At 39.3% G+C, this 20,804-nt stretch overlaps 1 protein-coding gene across 1 annotated transcript in view; it reads right to left on the bottom strand.

Moving 5' to 3' along the window:
- The window catches only part of NCKAP5 (NCK associated protein 5), a 436,389-nt gene that overhangs the window by 18,226 nt on the left and 397,359 nt on the right, over positions 1–20,804 (bottom strand). The window contains exons 17-20 of the mRNA XM_064156156.1: positions 20,231–20,545; positions 17,382–17,518; positions 15,222–15,354; positions 12,348–12,535 (exon numbers count right to left, since the gene is read on the bottom strand). Coding sequence (XP_064012226.1) covers positions 12,348–12,535; positions 15,222–15,354; positions 17,382–17,518; positions 20,231–20,545 — 773 coding nt within the window. The remainder of the gene's footprint in view (positions 1–12,347; positions 12,536–15,221; positions 15,355–17,381; positions 17,519–20,230; positions 20,546–20,804) is intronic.

Genomic DNA, 20,804 nt, shown 5'->3' with positions numbered 1-20,804 from the left:
AGAGCTTTTTGTTCATGTCCTGTCTCCTAGGGCCTGGGGAGAGAGTAGTTTCTGTCCCCGAGTAAATATGCGTGGTAATTACCTATATAACGATGCATTCATAAATCTGGATCCTTCTGTCCTTTCACATTCAGACTCCATGCCATACAACCTTCTGGGGGAGCAGGATATGGGGGCAAAAGAAGCTCTATCTCCCACAGGACTGGCAGGAGATACCTGAAATTCCAAGCGCAGAGCATTCCCTATGTGGTATTGACGCTTTTGGCTGTGGTGGAGAGCGTGTGGGTTCCCAAACACTTTCACAGGGACAGAAGGACACTGCTGTGCTAAATGCAGTGCATGTGACGCTAGTAGGTACCATCTACATTAGCCCCCCCCCTTCCACATCAAAAAGCTACTAACTGGAAAAGCAAGTAGTTTTTATGTAACGTGAGGAAAAAACCCAGCACATTATTTGCCTTGCAGAACAAGGTAAGAAAATAAGTATCTTTATATATAGATTTTCCTGCATATCCAGAAACTTCAGCTCCTAGTGTCACCTCAACACGTGGGGAAACTACTACGAGCAAACAGAATCTCCAGACTATTCAGTCATTAGCAGTTAATCAGAAAGGCTGCAACTCTCTACACCATGGAGCTTTTTATATGGTGACTGCTGTTCTTCAGCTTGCTCTGCTGCCTCTGTTTTCATCACTGTGCTACTAATGGTGTCAAAATACAGATTCCATGTTTTCATAATGGATTTCATTTCTAGTAATGCTGTTTTATAGATGTTGAACTCCCTGACACCCTGGCTAGTTACAGAGGTTCTCAGGATATGAAAAGAAAGGATGATGTTTTAATAATAGCAATAACAAAAATATTCTGCAAAATGATACAGATCAAAGTTTTAGTATTTACCAGTTGCTCAAACACTAATTTTATGGAAAACACAATAAAGAAACGGGTTTAAAAATACAAAGAGTTTCATCATGATATGATCTTAACTGTAACATTTTAGGATCAGATTAAAAAATACACAGGATTTGGCCTTCCTTTTAACTCAAGGGAAAATGTCTGCTGATGCTCCATGACACTGTTCACAGAGCTCACGTACTGAAGTTGGATGCTATAGATCAAAATTCTGCCAGACAGGGGTAGAATATCTAAACTAATTTTCAAGTACCTATTTAAACACCATGATTATCACAGGATCCAGATACATGAATCTGTCAGAGACATCAGAAAAAGCTGCAGATTTCTAGCACTTTTGAAAACTGGGCAGCTGAAGTATCTAAATAGAAATTTAGGCACAGCCACTAGGAAATGAAGCTTGAAAAAAAGGGCCTATATTTTCACTTGATTGGGGGCTACAAACAACAGTCTCCAGTTGGGCTATGCAGGGCAAAATCATTCCTGCAACAGCAATCAAGAAGTGTGTACTGGCTGCTTAGCTACTTCTATTTCTTGATTTCAGGCATTGTCTGAAAAACCCTTACATTCCAAATCTGCTTTGCACCTTAGTCCATGTGTTATCAACCATTTTCCCACTCTGGAAGCTTTTCTCTGCATACAGTGTCTTGGTGAAATTTAGACACTCCTGTTATAAGCAATACCACCACGTGGTTAACAATTTAATTTTATAATGTTCAGCAATATAATATATTCATATTTCATTCTTCATTCCCACCCACTTCTGCTCTACTCTTCATCCACCCAAATCCATCTGAGGTCTTGTTTCACAATGTACTTTACCGAGCATTCAATAGCCCATAGGATATCTGCATATATAATAGGATGGCAGAAAAAAAGCACTTTTAAATGTCTGGCAATGATTCAGACAATTCCTCAAATAATCACTTGGGGCTTTATTTGCTGAGAATAACATTAGAGTAGTTAAGGGAAGTTCTTAAGGTCTACAGCTTTTTATAGTGTATAAAAGTTTTAGTGACCTCTATTAATGATCAGGCAAAGAACGGAGTAATTCAGAGAAGGCAGCACTCATGGGAGTGGAACTAGCAGGAGGTGTTTCAGTCACTAAAGTGCAGTTCAGGCTGGGAGGACCCTGCCATGTGCTGTGCACACTTCACAGTATCACAGTATCACAGTATCATCAGGGTTGGAAGAGACCTCACAGATCATCGAGTCCAACCCTTCACCACAGAGCTCAAGGCTAGACCATGGCACCAAGTGCCACGTCCAACCTTGCCTTGAACTGTCCCAGGGACAGCGACTCCACCACCCCCCCGGGCAGCCCATTCCAGTGTCCAATGACTCTCTCAGTGAAGAACTTCCTCCTCACCTCAAGCCTAAATCTCCCCTGGCGCAGCCTGAGGCTGTGTCCTCTTGTTCTGGCGCTGGCCACCTGAGAGAAGAGAGCAACCTCCTCCTGGCCACAACCACCCCTCAGGTAGTTGTAGACAGCAGACTTGTATCACTCTTCTTGGCCTTTGTGAAAGATAATTAAGGTCTCTCACAAACCTCCCAAACTTTGCTGTGTCACTTACTGCTAATAAGTCTGCTACATCCCATGTTTGTCTTTTGTGCCATATACAAATATTACTTTCCATTAAAATAATACAGATGCTGCACAAAGTCTGGAATTCATGTATCAGGGCCTAAAAATCCACTGAGGAATAAAATATTTCACTTTAGGACTCGCTATGGAGTGTTTGAGTTGACAAAACAAAATATTTAACCAGTATTTTACTTGAGGATTTAGACAATCTGTGTGTCATACTGCACAGAATCCAGTGTAACTTCTCATTTGAATAACAGGTGAATCACTTGGGGGAGATGGAAACAGCTTGTGAAAAGAACTAGAAACACCTGCAAATTATTCCAATATGATTTTTGCTGCTTTCTCTTCAAAGAGAACATATGTTATACAGGATATCATTGTCTGTATACAGATAAAAAGAAAAAGCATTCTCCTCAAGAAATAGTTTACTAACATATTTCCAGTGTACTGCCAGAGTTCCTGCTACCATCACCAGTGTAACTTACTCCTCATCTATTCTGCTCAGAATGGAACTGAGCAGCCAATTCCTACCCGTCCTTGCATGATGTTTGAGTGCTTTATGCAAAACATATCACTGTTATAGATGGGGAAGGCAAGTTTCAGCTGGAAAAACAATTCACAAAAATATTAGGGCGTTATTCATCTCATTTAACTCTGCTAATCAAATGCTATTCTTGGAGTAAAAATATTTTCTGGCTTCGGAAAACAAACAGCTCACTGAATACCTCTCTGCCCTACTGCTCTTATCTTGATTGAATCAATCCAATGTTTATGGTACCCAATTTATTTTTTAGCTTTTTCTTTTATTACTAATATCATTTCTACCATTACGACACTTACACTGTCTCACAAGCTTACTAATATTTATCATTTGTTGCTGCTAATGTACCCCGAATTACATTTTCATCTACAGTATTATTATAATATTCCAATTCAACACAGAGAGAAATAAAACCTAAAGCTTTGTTTCCAAAGATGGAGGACTGAAGAGCTTCCAGTTACAAATGGCAGAAACATTAGTGCTCTTTGGGCCATGCTGCAAATCACAGCAGCTCCATCTGTCAAACCCGTGAAAAACAGCTCAGAACATTTTTCACTCAGGGAAATCACTAGCAAATGACACTTTTACTCCATATGTACTTTTGGTTCTTATTAGACTAAAGGATCTACCTACTTACACCTGAGAGCCAGTGCCTATTAAATCCTTATGTAATCTTCAGCTATACAGGAAAATACCCATGATAGTGCTCAGAGTGTATCTGCAAGGCACAGCACAGTGTGAATGCAAGGTATCAGTGAGCAAGCTGGGTGAGCTGGGACCAAATGCAGTGGGGTCTTACCCACACTCTGCTTACTTCAGCTACCTAGCCCTGCTGAGAGATGGCCTGGAGTAACCAGGCCATAAGGAGCTGTGCTAGCACTGTGCCTAAGCAGGCTCACTGTAAATTAGCTCTGTACAGCTCTGCATTGCCCTGGGCATTTGCACATGAGCACTTGTGGACCATTCCTCCAGGAGCTGCAGGACTTTTTGCGACATCTGGGCCACCATGTAAAGTAGTTATGAAGCTGAAAAGACAAAGTTCTCACTGTACTTTGAAATTAGATGCTGAGGTGGTGGAATATGGGCTTTCTGCTCCAGTGATCAAGGTTTTCCCCTCAAAAAAGGCAAAGTTCTTCCCTCCTTACAGTGCCAAAGAGATTATATTCAGTAAGCACAACATCCCACCTGTGGCCACAGGACAGCTCAGCATGTTGCCTTCAATCAGACATGCCCACACATCTGCATCTGGCACTCCACAAACCCCACAGGCACACTTCACTCAGTGCTGCAAGTTATTTGGGGATTTAGTGTTAAATGACTTAGGCACTAGAACTGCACCTACATGCCAGTAACGCTTCCAGTCCTTCACTCCCCTCCCATAGCTACAGCTTTTCACTTCCTCCGCGTCTTCTCTCAGACTCACATTCAAACTATTCTCCTGTTAGCCTTGCACACCATGTGTTTTAAATGCCACACAGCCTGCAGAACCATGCCAAAAGCTTTCTATTCCCCACCAATATCCAAATATTCTCTTAAAACTCTGTGCTTAAATATATTTGAATTAAAATGTTGCCACCTACCTGTCCCCATAAATACACTAACCAAACATTAAAATGGAGAGAGCTGGAGGGCTAGTTGCAGTGGGATTTGGTGGTACAGCACTAACACTACTGAGTCCATTAGTGGTAGAAACAGAACTGTATCAGCAGATAACAGCTTCCTTTTTTAAAACAAAAAAGAGTATAATTTTCCTAAAAATATCCCTTGCATGCCATTAAAAAGTTATTTTCTCTGGCGGACTCTGCCTTCCAAATGTCATTTTGCCGTGCCAAAGCCTCTAAAAACCTTTAACAAAGTTCTGGAGGATGTTATCATCCTCCTTGCTGAGCCACTCTCCATTGCATGATTTTTTACTGAAACTCTCAGCAGCACAAGAAGCCTCACTTGTTTCACCTAGAAGGCACAGGAAGAGAAATGAGTCTCTGTATAACTGCAGCTTTTTATTGTTGCCAAGCTAGCTCCTCAGGCTAACTGTAAGAATGTTCTTCCACACTACACAACGTTTCTTTTAAGTGATACACGTCAAGTGAGACTTTAGTCCCAGGAGACTGCCTGGCAGTCTTAAAATTGCTTGTTTTGTTGTCTCCTCACTTTACTTTTTGGAGGCAACTTTGATGGCGAGACACCAGAAACAATAAGACCTGATTAGGAATATTAGACTTGGTAGCAGATCGTGAAATGTGAACTTGCCCTGTGGAAGGGGAAAAAACATGCAGGGATGTGGGATTTATTGATGTCTGGAGACATTCTAGCCTATTTCTAATTTCACATTTCCCCACATGAGTTGAATCAGACTTGAGGCTAGAAGAAATATTTTTAATTCTGTACTCCTCCCATGGGTGGTCTGGTAAAAATCTGTTTTCTTATCAGATCATGCTCCTGTGGTTTTTGTCACTTATGTTGTCAAATATTCCTATAAAATTCCCCTGACAACAGATCTTACATCAACTTGGGTAATTACTCAGACAGCCTCTGCTTTGACGGGACAAGTATTGCATCATTCATCTGAGCATCAAACCCCTTTGATTAAATGGGAAGGAAATCTCACAGCCCGAAGCCTGTCAGAGGGTGAATTCTACTGAGAGCATTCTGACAAATGGAAGTGTGTGTAGCTTACAGACCCCCGTACACACCATGCCTAGGCAATGGCCTGCTGGATACTGCAGTGGTGCAGTTCATGGCCAGCAAGGCCTTGTGTGAGAGCTCTGTGACTTCCCGTGGTGGTGGCAGACAGACACAACCTCGCCCAGGAGCACCAGCTCTGGAGACAGAAGTCCAGAGCAGCTCTGAGCACTACACAGGAGGCAAGTGAGCTCAGTAGCAGTCTAGCTCCTGCTGGGCCACTTCAAGGATGCCGTGACCAGGCTGTACTGTGATCCCAGTGGGTACACCTGTGTGGTTTTACACCACTGTAAGACTTTGGGTTTGGGTCCTAGCCAATTTGAGTGAGGTGCTGAGAACATTTTCCCTGTCTTTAGGTGAGGTAGTTCACTCTTCTTTCAAAACAGAGGTGCTCTGTCCTAGGTTGGTATAGGAGTCTTCTGGAGGAGACTACTTTCTATTTCTAACACTTCCCTTTATGAAACTGTTCTGGAACTTCTGTATGCACCCTGTTTTAACATGATGTGAGTTTTGAAGATCTAAACCAAAAGCCTAAATACAGTAAATGTTATTTTCAGTTTTTGTTACAGGAGGACGAAAGGGTATCTGATTCTGACTGAATTAGAATGTCTGCTTCTAGGCTAGCATCACCTAATGCTTACATTAATAGACCATCTCCCTAAACATGTGCAATGATCTGATATACAAACTCCTGACACGAAAGAAGAGCATTTCTCTTAAAACATAAAAGACAGGCCACTGAGTCTGCAGACTTTCTCTCCATCCATAAATTGTACATCATAGGTTCATCAAGTCAATGAGAGGAAATACAGCTGATTTTCCCCTCACCTCATCATTTTAAGCCTGCCAAGGAAAATATTAAAGATGAGGTGAGGTTTCTGTGCTCAATACACAGTAAACTGAATTATACAATCAGTACACAGAAACACACAATCAGCTAATTCTGGGATTTGATGCAGCCTATCTAAATGTTTCCTCTTACTGACAAGGGGCTCCCTCTGTCTTCTATACTTTCTACTATAACAATTTGTAAGAGTTGCTTCAAATCCTGTATTTGCAGTCACACAGACACATTGTACAAAACAAGCTAAGACTTAGATCACCTAGAGCTTAGCTTTCCTAGGTGTTTCCTTTTTGGTTGTAACATGAGATAGACGTTGCTGTCCCCAGTTTACAGTGAAACGGAGATCCTGAAACCAGGCAGCTAAGTCAACTATCAGCTGCTGCTTCCCCAGATGCAAGAACTCTTGTTATGCAAGCAAAAGCAAGGTAATTATTTAATGATCACCTGAAGGTGCACTGAGATGAACATTCACTCTCTAAAACACAAATGGTAGCCACAACAGCAGCTTTTTACTAGTTCCCCACAGAGGGAAGCCTGGGGCAATGTTCATCTTGCTATCTTTAGTTGAAAATTTGGTACTCAGTGTAAGCTAGGCTCCCTTTCTCTGGTGAAGGCAAGAAGGCAAGTAGTTTTACAGGTCAGTACCTCCTTCCCACATTAACCTCTTAGGGTGCAGTTCTTCCTAAGTGCTAATTGGACCCAAATCATTATCTTCGGCTTTTTCACATGGGATAAGCAGAATCCCTCTCAAGTATGTCTGATAATAAAAACAAGAATAAAAATAATTGGTTCTCTGTGAGAGCAGAGTGCACACCATCTCCCTGAAACTACTTCAGGGACTTAAATACAGAGAGACTCTCTTAAGAGAAGCTCCATTTAAAACTCTAAGAGCTTCTCTCAGAGCAAATAAGGCACCTTCAGGAAGTGACTCAGAGAATCCAAATCAGGCACATAAACTTTGCAGTACATTCTCCAGGAGCTGTCTAAATAGGTGAGTGAACAGCGCAAAGCGCTCAGTGTGCTGCCAATTCATGCCCTCGGTCAAGACTGATCTCTGTAGGAGACAAGACACAAGCAGAAGCAGCTCATGTCTGTCTTTCTTTTCCCCTTCCTCTTGTTTAGTGTAGCCTGCAGAGGTGTCTAGGCTGCTTTAATTGTTGCTGTAATTCAGGAATGCTGGAACATCCTCTGCAGTAGCATTTAATGCTCTGGGATCCTTGAGGACAGCAAGTGTTGTGCAATTACCAAATTTTCTTATTCTCATTTCTAGTCCCTTCGTGGATATTTCCCCATGCTAATATGATATATTAGAAGGCTTGTGAGCACAGGGAGTCAATCATATGGCATTAACTCCCAATCAGCTTACTCAGCTGTAAAAAGCCTCGCGTTTATCTGGGAATGCCGCCACATCAGTCCCATTTGTAAATGCAGCCAAAACAGCAGCAAGTTCTCTAATTTTTCCTTTTCCCATCTTTGCCAGCAAGCTGTAATATCTACTTGAATTACAAGACACGGTGATTTGAGCACTTGATCTCCATCATGAATCATCTGTACAACACATACAAACTCGACTGCATTCAATAATAACATGACTTCATGTTGCAAACACAAGCCTCTTTCATTAAACGAGCCCCTAGTTAGCTGTGGATGTAGTTGAGATTGTAACTGCCAGAAATGTCAGATTTCTCATGTATGTCATCACAACTGAGGGAAAACAAGAGGATTTAGAAACCTGTGATGAGTAACAATCCCCTCCATGAAGGACCTTTTCTTTAAAGTGCTCAAGCCATGCCTTGAAATACAAGCAAGCCTTGATGGAGACTCAAATTGAGTGATACATAGGGACAAAAGAAAGCAAGAAAGTCTGTGTTACATGGAAAAAAAAGCATGTGATGGATGGCTAAGGACAGAGAATAAAACATGTTTTACAAGATGCTTCGGGATTGTAGGGATGATAAATAATAAAATCTTTGACCAACTCAGATACTTCTCAAAAGAAACAAAAAAGACAATAAAACATCTTGTGCCAGTTCTCATTTGATCATAAAATAAGTTAATAAACAATGGGCCCGGGTGAGCTAAATTCATCTTGTTTTCCAAATTCTTAGATAAGAAAAAAATAAATCACAGAGCTTTTAAAGTCTAAACAGTAAATTAATTGAAACATGAAGTATTTTTTTCTTTGCAAAAATATGGTAGCAGTCATGACATCAGTATACTGTTCAAAGCACAACCAGCCACTCTACAGCGGCAGCTGTTTAGTTCAGCCCTCACAGAAGGTTCATTGAACTGGTGTCTCCCACAGGGTGACTGCAGTGGACTTTAGATCAAGTGCTGCACATCTTATCAGATAAGTTCTGATAAGATGTGCATCTTATCAGAAAAGTTTCTGTTTAATGAAAATTAAATTGAGACAAAAATGATAATTTCTGGTTTTCAAAGCCCTACATGAGAAAAATACACCATGGATGTTACTTTAAATTAAAGTTTTATGTCCATGATTCAATGCATTTTATTTCCTTCTTTGAAACTGTGTTTTTTTTTTCTTGTCCAAAATTCTGCAGTGTACAAAAGGATGACATTATTTCAGAATCTGTTTCCTAAGTCAAAATAAATGTTAACATAAAAGTGATCTGAGTGCCATGAGAGTTTAACCAGAATGCAGTTAAAGATTTGGCAGGTAAGAAACTGGAACAATGCATAAAAGCCTTTTTTGATTCCTCAAATTGCCCATTCAGTGTCCCTTTATCATAGTAATTGTCTTTGGGTTGCTTCCCTTCTGGAACTCCTTCTGTGCACTGATTTTGGTGATAGAACTTGCTGCACTTATATTTTGGGGGTAATGCTGGTGAGCATGTTTGGTGAGAAGGAGACGATTCAAATGACAATAACTTTGGGTTAAGAGAGCTTCCTGCCAGAATGTCTCATTAGAGCACCCAGTGTGAAACCACTGCTGTACTGGTGCTGTGTACTCCAGTTTAATAGGGTTCATGGACTGATACAGCATGCTGCTCTTTCAACAAGCAGCACAAACTCATTCTGCCCATCATGACACCTGGCTGTTGTTAGTTGTCTTTTGTTTTGTTTTTTCAGGCTTCACACACATCATCCTGGAATAAAATCCAAAGGGTATAACATCTCCTCTTCAAAAAACCAACTATTTTGTATGAAAAATGGATTTCTCCCCTCACCCTACACAATTTATCTGGTTTATTTTTTAGAGTTGTTGGCCATCGGTGCCTCAACTTCTGGTGTCCTCCTTTTTTTCTGGGTAATGTTCCAGATCACACAGTTCTAATTTAAACAGGCTGTGTCTCTTCTTGGGCTGGACAAATTATAACTTGGAAAAATTCACCATGCTGGTTCAAACAAGTTCAGGGCTACCTGCTTTTCACAGATATTGCTTCTCATTTTTCATTCTGGAAAATGTAATACTAATAGGCAAATCTCTGGTGCTTCATTGAGCTTTTGCTCTTTTGAGAGATATTTCAGATACTCAAAAGGTAATCTCAAAAGCCCCCCATCATAATGTGTGAAGAATGTTTAGTGCTGAGTTATTATATCTGTTGCCTCCTAGTTTAATGATGAATTTTTACAAGGATCCTCAGGCTATTTCAGTGAGTTTTGTTTAAGTTTCAATGCTGACTTACCACATTTCAGAGATGTCATAGAGAAGAAATGCATGAGAACAACAAATTAAAAGTAGATACAACCCTGAGCCACTTTTCTATAGTGGAACCAAATCTAATTGCTCTGTTAATAGTAAAAGACAGCCTTCAGAAGGGAGAACTAATTTTGATTTTTTTTAACATATACACATACATACATACATAATTCATTGCATCTGCATAACTAAGCTATGGATTTCAAGATGATCTAGATGAGGAATTAAGTGAATGCTCCAATTATTTTCCGTCATCTATCCTTTTTCATACTTGTTCTACTACCTTTTTTTTTTTTAGATCTCAACTATGAAGACAGATTCTTTAAAACTCTTCTTCCTTATATGACCCAAGAATATTCAAGTTGAATCATATTCTGGGTACTAGTGAAATTTAGTTGATTGGGAAATGAAGCAGATGCATATTTCAGGATTTTTCTTTTGAAGTTTGTGAGTCAATTTAATATTCAGTTAAGTGGGGCTTTCATGCCAGTAGAGTTGGAATAAACAAGGGCACTGCCAGTTTGTTCCACACGTTCCTTCTGCACACTTGGCCCCAATTCCTGAAAGCTGTAAGACTCTTAGCTTTGACAGAGTTAATCACCTTGTGCTAGTTTGAAGCTAGCTAGCTAGAATGTTTTGATGAGAAGAACTAGATTACAGGCTGTGAAAGAGAAACAATGGTGATGTCTACTTCACTCATAGGCTTACTGAGATGTATAAGAACCCAAACATACATAGGGGAGATGCTCTATGTCTGGGCTGTGGGCTGCATTTCTCTCTCTAACCTAACCTAACCTGATGTCTCTCTGATTTATCCACCTGCTTCCTAACTCCCCTGGCTGACCCTCCAATCTTCCTTGGGCACAAGGCAATGTCTGGAGTAAGGTAGAGAGGGGTGGGAGAAGGTGGAAGGGTGGTTGAGAGCCCCTCCTGGGGACTCAGGTTTCTGGGAGGGGAGTTGTGTTTCTGTATTACCTTCTAACTTGTATATTTCTGTATATAACTGTATATGCTGAAAATATCTGCTTGTATATTCTGCTAAACTGTAAATAATAAGCTTCATAGCTTCATTCAATTTCAAGAGCCTGCTGAGTCTAGTCTGATTTCCAAAGTGCGGGGGGGCGGGTAACACTCAAACCATCACACACCTCTAAAGTAAAATACAGGGATTTTTCAGAGATGAAAACCAGAGTCTGGGAAGAGCTAAAAATTCTTTTTCACTTATGAACAACATCAGCATGCTAAAGAAGAGCAACTCATGCATTATTTTTTCCTACCACCTTTGTTTATACTGTAACAGTCCCAAAAAGTGCTGCATGCTACACACAGAAACAACAGAGCTTGTATTTAAGAAGAAGAGCTGGGGAAAGAGACTGAACATGGAGGCAAAATGATTACAATGGATCATGGCTGGGTGACTCTATTTTCAAACAAATGAGGCTTGTTAGAGCAAAGGAGAGAAGTGAGAAAGAAGTGTGAAGAATGAGAGAAGAAGGCATAAGAGAAAAGAAGGAAAATGTAAGACTAAGAAGTTGCTTTCCAAGGCTCTTGAGACTGCATGATGTTAGGTTCAGTGTTTTCAGAGACAGAAAGAGCAAGTGAATTCACATGAAGTGGGGAAAAAATTATTTCAGTTTAGCATTAGATCCCTTAATCACATCAGGACTAATCTTCATCAAAATGATGTTTAAAAAACTCAAATTAGGAGTTATTTCAAGAGACCAGAAGACAGACGATTTTCACAGCATTCAACTTTTCAGGAATACTACGCTTCAGAAGCTTAAGTCATTTACTACATGTTGTGCTATATATATTCTCTAACTATATGTGAAGGAGCAGCCTTAAAATATATTCATACAGTTTATTGCTAGCTTCTCTCACTGGAGTGGTAATGCTAGCCTGTCTCTACTTGTCAGTTTTGAAACTTAATCCTACAACAGGTGAGCATCAGAATGTAACACTGTTCTACAAACATTTAGATCTTTCCTCTTCTCCAGGTCATGCTGTTCTATCCAGTTTTGCCTGATTTTTGTAAACAACCAACACACTGAGGAATAAACATAAGGTAAATAAAAATGATAATGAAGAAAATAATACAGAAGTGCCGGTAACTCACCCTTGAGCTCTCCTTGCCTTTGCTATCTTTACTGGAAGCTCCACTCAGCTGCTCAATTAAACTGTAATGTGTTAATTGTTCAGGTGCATCTTCTCCAAAATGGCCATAGAGACTGTTTTGGTATAAATCCAAAATTGACATGGGATTCCCCAGAAATGACTTTCTTTGATTTTGTTTTTCCTGGTCAGCTGTAAGGGATGTTAAAAAAAACAGCATTAGGGCATGTTTAATTGATGAAATGCAGTCTACATAGATTGTAATGTAATTTGACAATCTAAAAATGTCATTCAAATGGTTTAAGGTATCTGGAATTGAATATAGTATAAACATCAAAACATTAGTTGCTAACACTCCAATCAATGCTTATACAGGGGACTCTTCATATTTCATATCCAGGGTGAAGGAGATGGCATGAGACAGTCAGAATTTTCCTTTTGTATTTAATTGCAGATGAGATTTTTAGTTTGGGAGGATCATTTTATTTATTTATTTGCTCTAAGTTTTTGTTCTCTCTCCTGGTAGAAAGAGCATTCCTTCAGCATGTCTTTCAGTTGATCTATATTTGATAATTCCTCCCTTTCCAGTAAATTTTTAGCTAGTAAATACAACAATATAAAAAATACATCAGTGAGGTAAGAAACAGCTCCTACCCATTTGTTATAAATCCTTCTGTAATAGGAGAATATTAGGAATAAAATCTCAGTTTGCAAAGACCAAGGCTGGAAGCTCACTCAGAAGGTGAAAATAAAACCAAAGAAAATGCTTCATGAAAATGTACAGGAGTCAGAGGCTTACATGAACATTAGCTTCCTTTCTCACACATCCTGTTACACAAACTTCAACTCTACATTGTAACACATAGCATCTGAAAAGCCTCTCCTTTCAGTGCTTCCAAGAGAATTGCCTCAGGATAAAATTTTAATGAAATGAGGAATCAAAACATTTTCACGGCTGGAATGGAAGGACCTGGAATATTTGGCTTATTCTCTGCTATTCACCCGACCTTCTCTGTAACATTGGGCAATGCACTGGGACTCTCACCCAAAGCCCATTAAATCAATGAAGGTTTTATCACTGACTTCTAATAGCTTTTGCATCCTGCACTCCATTTCTCTGTTCCCTGCTCATAAATGGAAAACAAACATCACACCAGCATCGTAATTGTGTGACCAGTGAAAATTCATTAATGTTTTGGGGACTCATCTAATAAATGCAATTATGTATACATGTAAAATACTCTCTATGAATTGGTTTGCTGCAACCCCTGTCTTAGCCTCTTGTGGAGGTTTTGAGGTTAGATCACTTGTGGTCATATAGAGGCTAAGATTTCTGGAAACCAGAATGGAGTAAAATATAGTTATTAATACAATGTGAGAACTGCATTTATAAAGAGCAGAGCTAAAATCTAAATCACAAGGAATGACCACAGCAGAAATCGTTTTGCAATAATGCTTTATAATTTCCTTTTCTGTTTGGCTCAGTCACAACTATGATTTTGAGTTCTGTTACTAGCCCAAAAGTTAGCCATATACACAAAAGTAATGACTTGCTATGTAAAACAGTGACTTCAAGTCTTTCATAGGTATCATTAAACTTGGAATCTGCTGCCTTTAATGTAAATGTTGACATACAATAGAATTCTTTTTTCACAAATGGTGATCAATACAGAAAAAATGCTTATCTAGCTCTTTAACAAAGCACATCTTCCTTGGATTAGAACATGATTTATAAAAAGCAAAATCCATAAGAATAACTGTTTGTGGGCTAGGTTAAAGGACTTGCAATATTTTGGACAGATGAAAAGTAGAAACTTACAGAGGCTATGTAAACGAAGGGTCCTAGCTTCCTACTCTGATCTCTTTGGTGGAATCACAAGAAATGGATTAGCTCTGAAAATGTCAAATGCTCTAAGTCCAACTTCCAGCAGACACTGAAGAGCACAGTATGTCTGTCAACAGGACCTAGCCATCCATGGCATTTTTAATGCATTCATCACTGAGGCATCTACAGTAGGTGCTAATCTCTGCTAGGTCAAGCTCACTGCTGTGTAGAGGGTCAGCACAAATCCTATGAATCACTGAAGTACTGCTTAAGCTCTCAGGGTTTCAGTGATGCTGAGACCTTGCACTGGCCTTTGCACTCGCCAGAATTTATGTCCTGCAGGGAAGCTGTCGGCTGCGTAGGCAAGGATATGAGCCACACTCTCCTCCCTCTCCCAGAGGGCACACATCTGCAATGAAAGGTGGCTTGCTGCACAGCAAGCTGGTGGTCAAGACAAGACAGCAATTTCTTGGGTTATTAAACACAGAGAAAACTATTATCTCAAGAACTTAATGTGTTTTTATCTACTGGAATTCAGTAAATTCCAGACTGCCACCAGTTTTCATAGAAAGGGTTGATATTTCAAAGTGGCAACAGATACACAGTGGACAACGGGAGTGGCTTCACTACAGCACCATAACCTACAGCACTTTGATACAGAGGCTGGAAAACCACGGCCTTGATCACTGCATATTTTAGCTGGCTAACATGATTAAAAGAAAAAAAAAGGGAGCTCTCTTTAGTCACCTTTTAAATTTTGTAATAATGTAACAGAAGGCTTCTTTTCACTTGCATTGCAGGGTTTTATGCATAAAAATCCATAAGCTAAGCCCCTGCCAGCAAAAACTATGGAAGAGAGGAGAATAAGATACACATAGAATAAGATACACATAGAACAAAAAGCAAGAAGTAATAAAAAGTTAATGGAAAATCAGAAGTAAAATCCGGGGTTAGAAAGTGAAAACTAGACAAAGTTGAATGAAGGACACTATCTGCTGCTGAGGCAGAGTGGAGATGGGGGATAGACATAGTTCTGTATGAATTTTCAATTACCTTGTTTGTTGTTCTTTGTTAACTCTACAAAAGTAGTCTCCTCTACAGTTCTAAAATAATTTGATTCATACTCTGGCTCCAGCTCAGTGTCACTGCTGCTCGCGGAGTAAGTACACACTCTCAGAGCTCTGTCCTGTACAAATAAGGGTATTGTAATCATTCAGGTGATGCATATACATCACAATAATACTGAAGATAGAAGTGGAACATTTTATATTCACCATGAAGCAAAAATGGATAGCTCAACTAGAAAAATCTTCTGCATTACCAGTTTAACTAACCATTCCTCCTTCAAACAGTAACAATCAGTCCAACTTGGTGGAAATAACACATTTTGGCCCTAATAAGCCTCCTCATATAGTCTGGCATAAACAGTTCAGATTTTATCTTTCTCCCTCTTATCCCCCCACTATAATACTGTTTCCAAATCTACCAACGAGATCCACCAAGTTCAGCTTTAAAACATGTCAAGTATGTTTAATACAGCATGTTTGTAACAGGCAGGGCTACCACACAACAAATGATATGCTGCAAGCAATTCTAGAGATTACTAGGATGGCCAGAAGACAATTGTTAAGCTTTCTATACCAATAATTCCTAAATTATTCCTAAATTCATATCCTTTGTCCTGCCATTTACGTTACAGTACTGGTGAGTCCTTGATTTCCAACTAATTCCTATCCCATTTCTCTTCAGGAAGCAACATTAAGGATTTTCTTCTGGGAGTAAAGAGTAATGGTGACAGCTCTGGACAGCTTCTAATCATGGAAGACCTAAAGGTGTAAACCTTTCAGGAGCAGCAGCCTGAATAACTTCCACAAAATGAGTATGGGGAAGCTAAGCCTCACACTGCTCATTTAATTGCATATACAGGTAAAAATACAACCTACTATCCTAATCTCAGTTGCCTATTAGTGCTTGAAAGTGTTTTTAATTCTCTTTCTCAAAGAGGGACATTAGTTTTCCCATCTTCCCATCCCTGTTGCAACTTTTAAGTACTGTGGAAGTACACCCATCTGATAGGAAGCATATACTTGTAAAGAGGGTACCAGATCTGAGGAAAACTGCATGTTAGCAGGTATGACCAACATTACCTATAAAACTGGGAGACTGCAAGTCAGCTGTAGTCCTGAAGCCACTTAGATGCATTCATCTATACCCACACTGATCTTCTGACTGTTAGGTAGAATAATTAGCAGTAAGACATGTAATATGTTAAGATGGTTTTGAGACAGGAGGTCAGCAGTCCTGATTAGCTTAAGGTAAAGACCACACTGATGTGGTTGCTACTTGGAAGCCAGCATTATCACACTGCAGAGTACCAGTCTGCCAGTGACATACAAGTATATTTATCTCTCTGTTTCTGTTACGTGCCATATAAAAATGTGAGGTAGCCCAGTTGGTAAAATCAGTGACAACGCAGACATGCAAACAAGTTATGCAACAAAATGTTTGCTGCCTCTTGTAATGTAAGGCATAATTATTAGCTAGCAGTGTCTGACAATTTCCTCACTTAACACTCACTTTCTTCATGAAGTTTTTTTCTCTTTTTGCTAATCTGCTGACCCTGTAGTTCTTGTGGGGCTCTCCAGCCTGGCATTCCTGAGTCTGTAACTTGAAAACCATCAGCAAGAGATTTTACACAGGTGCATGAATTTACCTGTCCTTTCTGCAGTTCTCATGAAAAGACTGAAGCACAGACAGATCACTGCAGGGATTAACCAAAACCACACAGAAACATGTAAGAATATTTCCCTGTTGCAACACTTTCACAGCACATCTGATCAAATGCTCATACTACAGAGCCATACAGACAGTGAAACCTAGGCCTGAGGGGAAAAAAACAGATCCAAATCTATTGGAAGGCAAACAAACAAGATCAGGTTTCTTACAGAGAGAAACAGGGTAGGAGGTCTCCATTTCCTTGTATATAAAATGCCTGTGAGGATTGTAATTAAAATGTGTTTGTAAACTATGAAGACAAAATACCTTTGGGTGCTGTATTATAATTATAAATAATGAGACTGCAAATGTAGGGCATGGAAGTAAATGTAGCTGTTAGATTGCTAGTTATTATTCCTGCTATATTAAAAACATCCAACATCTGTAATTCTGTACACCATGGCACATATCTCATTTGATAGATGACACTTCTTATACCTTTGTTTTAGCAGTTTTCTTGGTTGTCCACCCTGGAAGAACTTTTCTGTTTTCCGCAGTTTCTTCAGTATGCTCTAATGAGGCAGAGGTCACAGAGCTTGGTACTTGTTCCCTCTGCTTTGCAAGGTTAAGTATTCCTGAATTAAAGAAGACATTATTTAAATTGGAGGTCTCGTCAGTATCCTTATGGCAGTGCTTCAATTATAACTCAGTAAAGACTGGGGACAAGTCATGACACTTTCACCATGTCAGATAATATCTTGCTACTTAGAGGCACAACTTACTAACTTACTGGAATAATTCTAACAACTACTGTGACAGAATTTGATCCAAAGCCTTTTCCAGTTAAAAAAAAAGAAGAGGAAGGAATGGATTTAAATCCCTCTAATAGTTTTAAAATACCTACTCTTTCATATAAGAATCAACATTCAATAACTACTTTTAGGCATTCTAGGATCTGCTTTGCAATTTTATGTTCTTGGAGAGAGAGCAGGCTGTTAAAATAAATATAATTGGAAGTACCTTTCTAGCAGAGATTCTCAATCAGCTAGCCTTTTTATTTGCTATATATGCACTATGCAAAATCAGAACATCAAAGAATACATGTAGTGCCTATGAAATAAAGTGATTGTAATTTGGATGAGAAAGTGAGGGAGAGAGAAGAATTGAATGAAAATACTCCAGTAAAGAATGAGTTGACCTCACCATCTGATATATACTACTTTTTTAACATCTCTTCATGACAATTTAATTAAGATACAAACCTTACAAGGTTGGTGCAGTGAATATTAGCATTAAGATCAAAACAATCTCACTGCTACTGACTTCTCATGAAGCAATTCAATGCTTGCTGTTTCTGTTCAATTTGTTATAATGACAGTGTTTAATCATGGACTCAACTCCATAGCACACTGCTGAATTGAGGTCACACATGTGCCTGTTCAAGCATGTAGCATATAATCTATAACTAAGATTTTTCTTCTGAATCCTTTTTAGCTGTACCATTAATTAACAGTATTTTTACTAAAAAAACCCCAAACAACTAAGTATTAAAATATCTTTTATTTAGCTTTGATTTGAAATGAGTAGAGAGTCTGCAATGAAGCATACAATGTGTGTTTGCAGTCTATTGTACCATTACAATACTGCACTGAGAATATTTCTAAATCAACTAAGTTCTAAGATGTTTAATTAGAATTCTTCTGTTATGGATCTTATGAACATACAAAAGAGGCTTCATTCTTCCTAGGCTTGATTTTATGTTGGGCCTCTCACTATGAGAAAGGTGATGGACTGTGTCCAAAGAAGAGTAAAAAAGCAGGAGAAGGGTCTAGAGCACCTTATGGGTCTTATGAGGACCACCTGAGGGAACTGATGTTGTTCAGCCTGGGGAAAAGGAGGCTCAGGGGAGATCTTCTTGCTCTCTACAACTCTCGGAAAAGAGGTTTTATTGAAGTGGGGGTCAAACACCTCTTCCAGGTAACAAGTGACAGAACTACAGGAAATGGCCTCATGATGTGTCAGAGATGTTTAGGCGGACAATTGGAAAACTTTCTTCACTGAAAATCCTGCCAAGCCCTCACATAGGCTGCCCAGGGTATGTGGTGAAGTCACCATCCCTGAAGGTATTTAGGAGACATGGTGATCTGGTGCTTAGAGACCCGGTTTAGTGGTGGACTTGGCAATGCTGCGTCAAGGACTGGAGTTGATGATCTTAAAGGTCTCTCCCAGCATATCTGATTCTATGACTCTATGATAATTCACATCTGCTCACTAGGAGAACACATATTTGATAGCCTTAAACTGACCTTAAACTGTACATTTAACCTTACATGCTAATTATATGGACTATATCTTACACGGTGATACAGATTTATGCAAGTTAACCACACAACATTTATAGAAGCAGTAAATGCTTTTGCTGACCAAGTGCTAACAGCCATAATCCCAATAAATGCATGACATTGCCTTTGGTCACGATAAAACAATACTCTTCTCCATTAAACCAATTACTTTTACTGTAAGCATTTTGTACCACATCTATCATGCTGACTATAAAAACTTCCCTGTAAATAAAAGCTGTACATAATGATTTTTAATGCTATTGACATCTATATTAATAACTCAAAAACCTTCAAGAATGCATATAAATCGTCAGTGTGCATTTATAAAAAATGGCAGAGATTTCAATGGGACTATTTATTAATAGAAAGCCATTTGCTGCTGCTTTGCTGGATTGCTAGTCCTTTTAGTCCTTTGTCAGCTTTTGTTTTATGGTGTAGACACACATAGAGCGGCTGAGTGAAAGTAAGGGAATTTAAGTTCATATATAGAAATGTATTTGTATAATGCACTGAAGTAATGAGAGTCTGGTTTGAGGTCAAGACCTGTATTCATTGAGACAGAATTTATGCACTGAGGCCAAATCAGTCTTTAGTCTAAATCTGTTCTCAAAAACAAATCTTTATGAATATATTTTTTTCAATGTCACAACATGGCTATGCTTTGTACTTGGCCACAAAGTCTGATCTTGAATATTGCTGGACATCTGCATTCTTATTCAAGTCAAACTCTGAGCCTGGCATATGTATTTTCTTTCAAGTACTGTTTCTTGAGAAAAGGATTTAAATACTTAACACATTTTATTTCCTCAGATAAGGATTATGTGTAACAAAATTTCCATATGGCTCAGGTCACACACTTGTTAACCTTATGCATTCATAAAAAGAATATCTTCTGCTTTCCATTTAACATTTCTGTTATCAACTGTCATTATTATAGGACTTCTGCTAATCACAACAGACACCAGGGCAGAAATAATGTGATTTTCAGTGTAATTGACATTTTACCTGAGGAAGCTGGTTTTGGAAGGCGACTTTGAAAAGGTCGTATACCTTTGGCAGTCATGGCTGGGTCAGACGTTGAGTGACTAATTATGCTTTCCACAGGCTCCTGGCTCTTAGCTGTTGAAGGCACTTCTCGCTCAAGAGTTTTGGCTTTTACTGAAGGAGCTGAAGGAAGAACTTGCCCAGATGGTGCAAGGACTTCTGTTTCCAAAGTTGATTCTTGCTTAGAAGAGTGTCGCCCGGTAGAGCGGTTTCCTGAGTCTGGGAGGGGGAAAGTTCCAATCCCACTGTCCAATGTCCTCATCTGGCAGCAAGACTCTAAGATACAGGAAAACTGTGTGATGGGGTGGAGCTAAAGGTGTGGTTGGTATTAAAGACAGTGAAAGGGTCTATGGGTAAAAAGGACATCTTCAAGGGAAAGACTCAAGGAAAAGAAACATGTTGCATTTTGTGAGTGTGCTGTTACCTGTTGTTTGTGTGCTACTGACCCATCTATCTAACCAAATACAATAGAAATACTACTTGGAGGTGCAATTAAGCTGATTAACAGATGCTGTAATTGTCCTGCTTCAGAGTT

This window comes from Pogoniulus pusillus, chromosome 2 (genome assembly GCF_015220805.1).
Source record: "Pogoniulus pusillus isolate bPogPus1 chromosome 2, bPogPus1.pri, whole genome shotgun sequence".
Classification (NCBI taxonomy): domain Eukaryota; kingdom Metazoa; phylum Chordata; class Aves; order Piciformes; family Lybiidae; genus Pogoniulus; species Pogoniulus pusillus.
The sequence above is the reverse complement of the archived record's forward strand: the minus strand, read 5'-3'. Positions and strand labels throughout refer to the sequence as shown.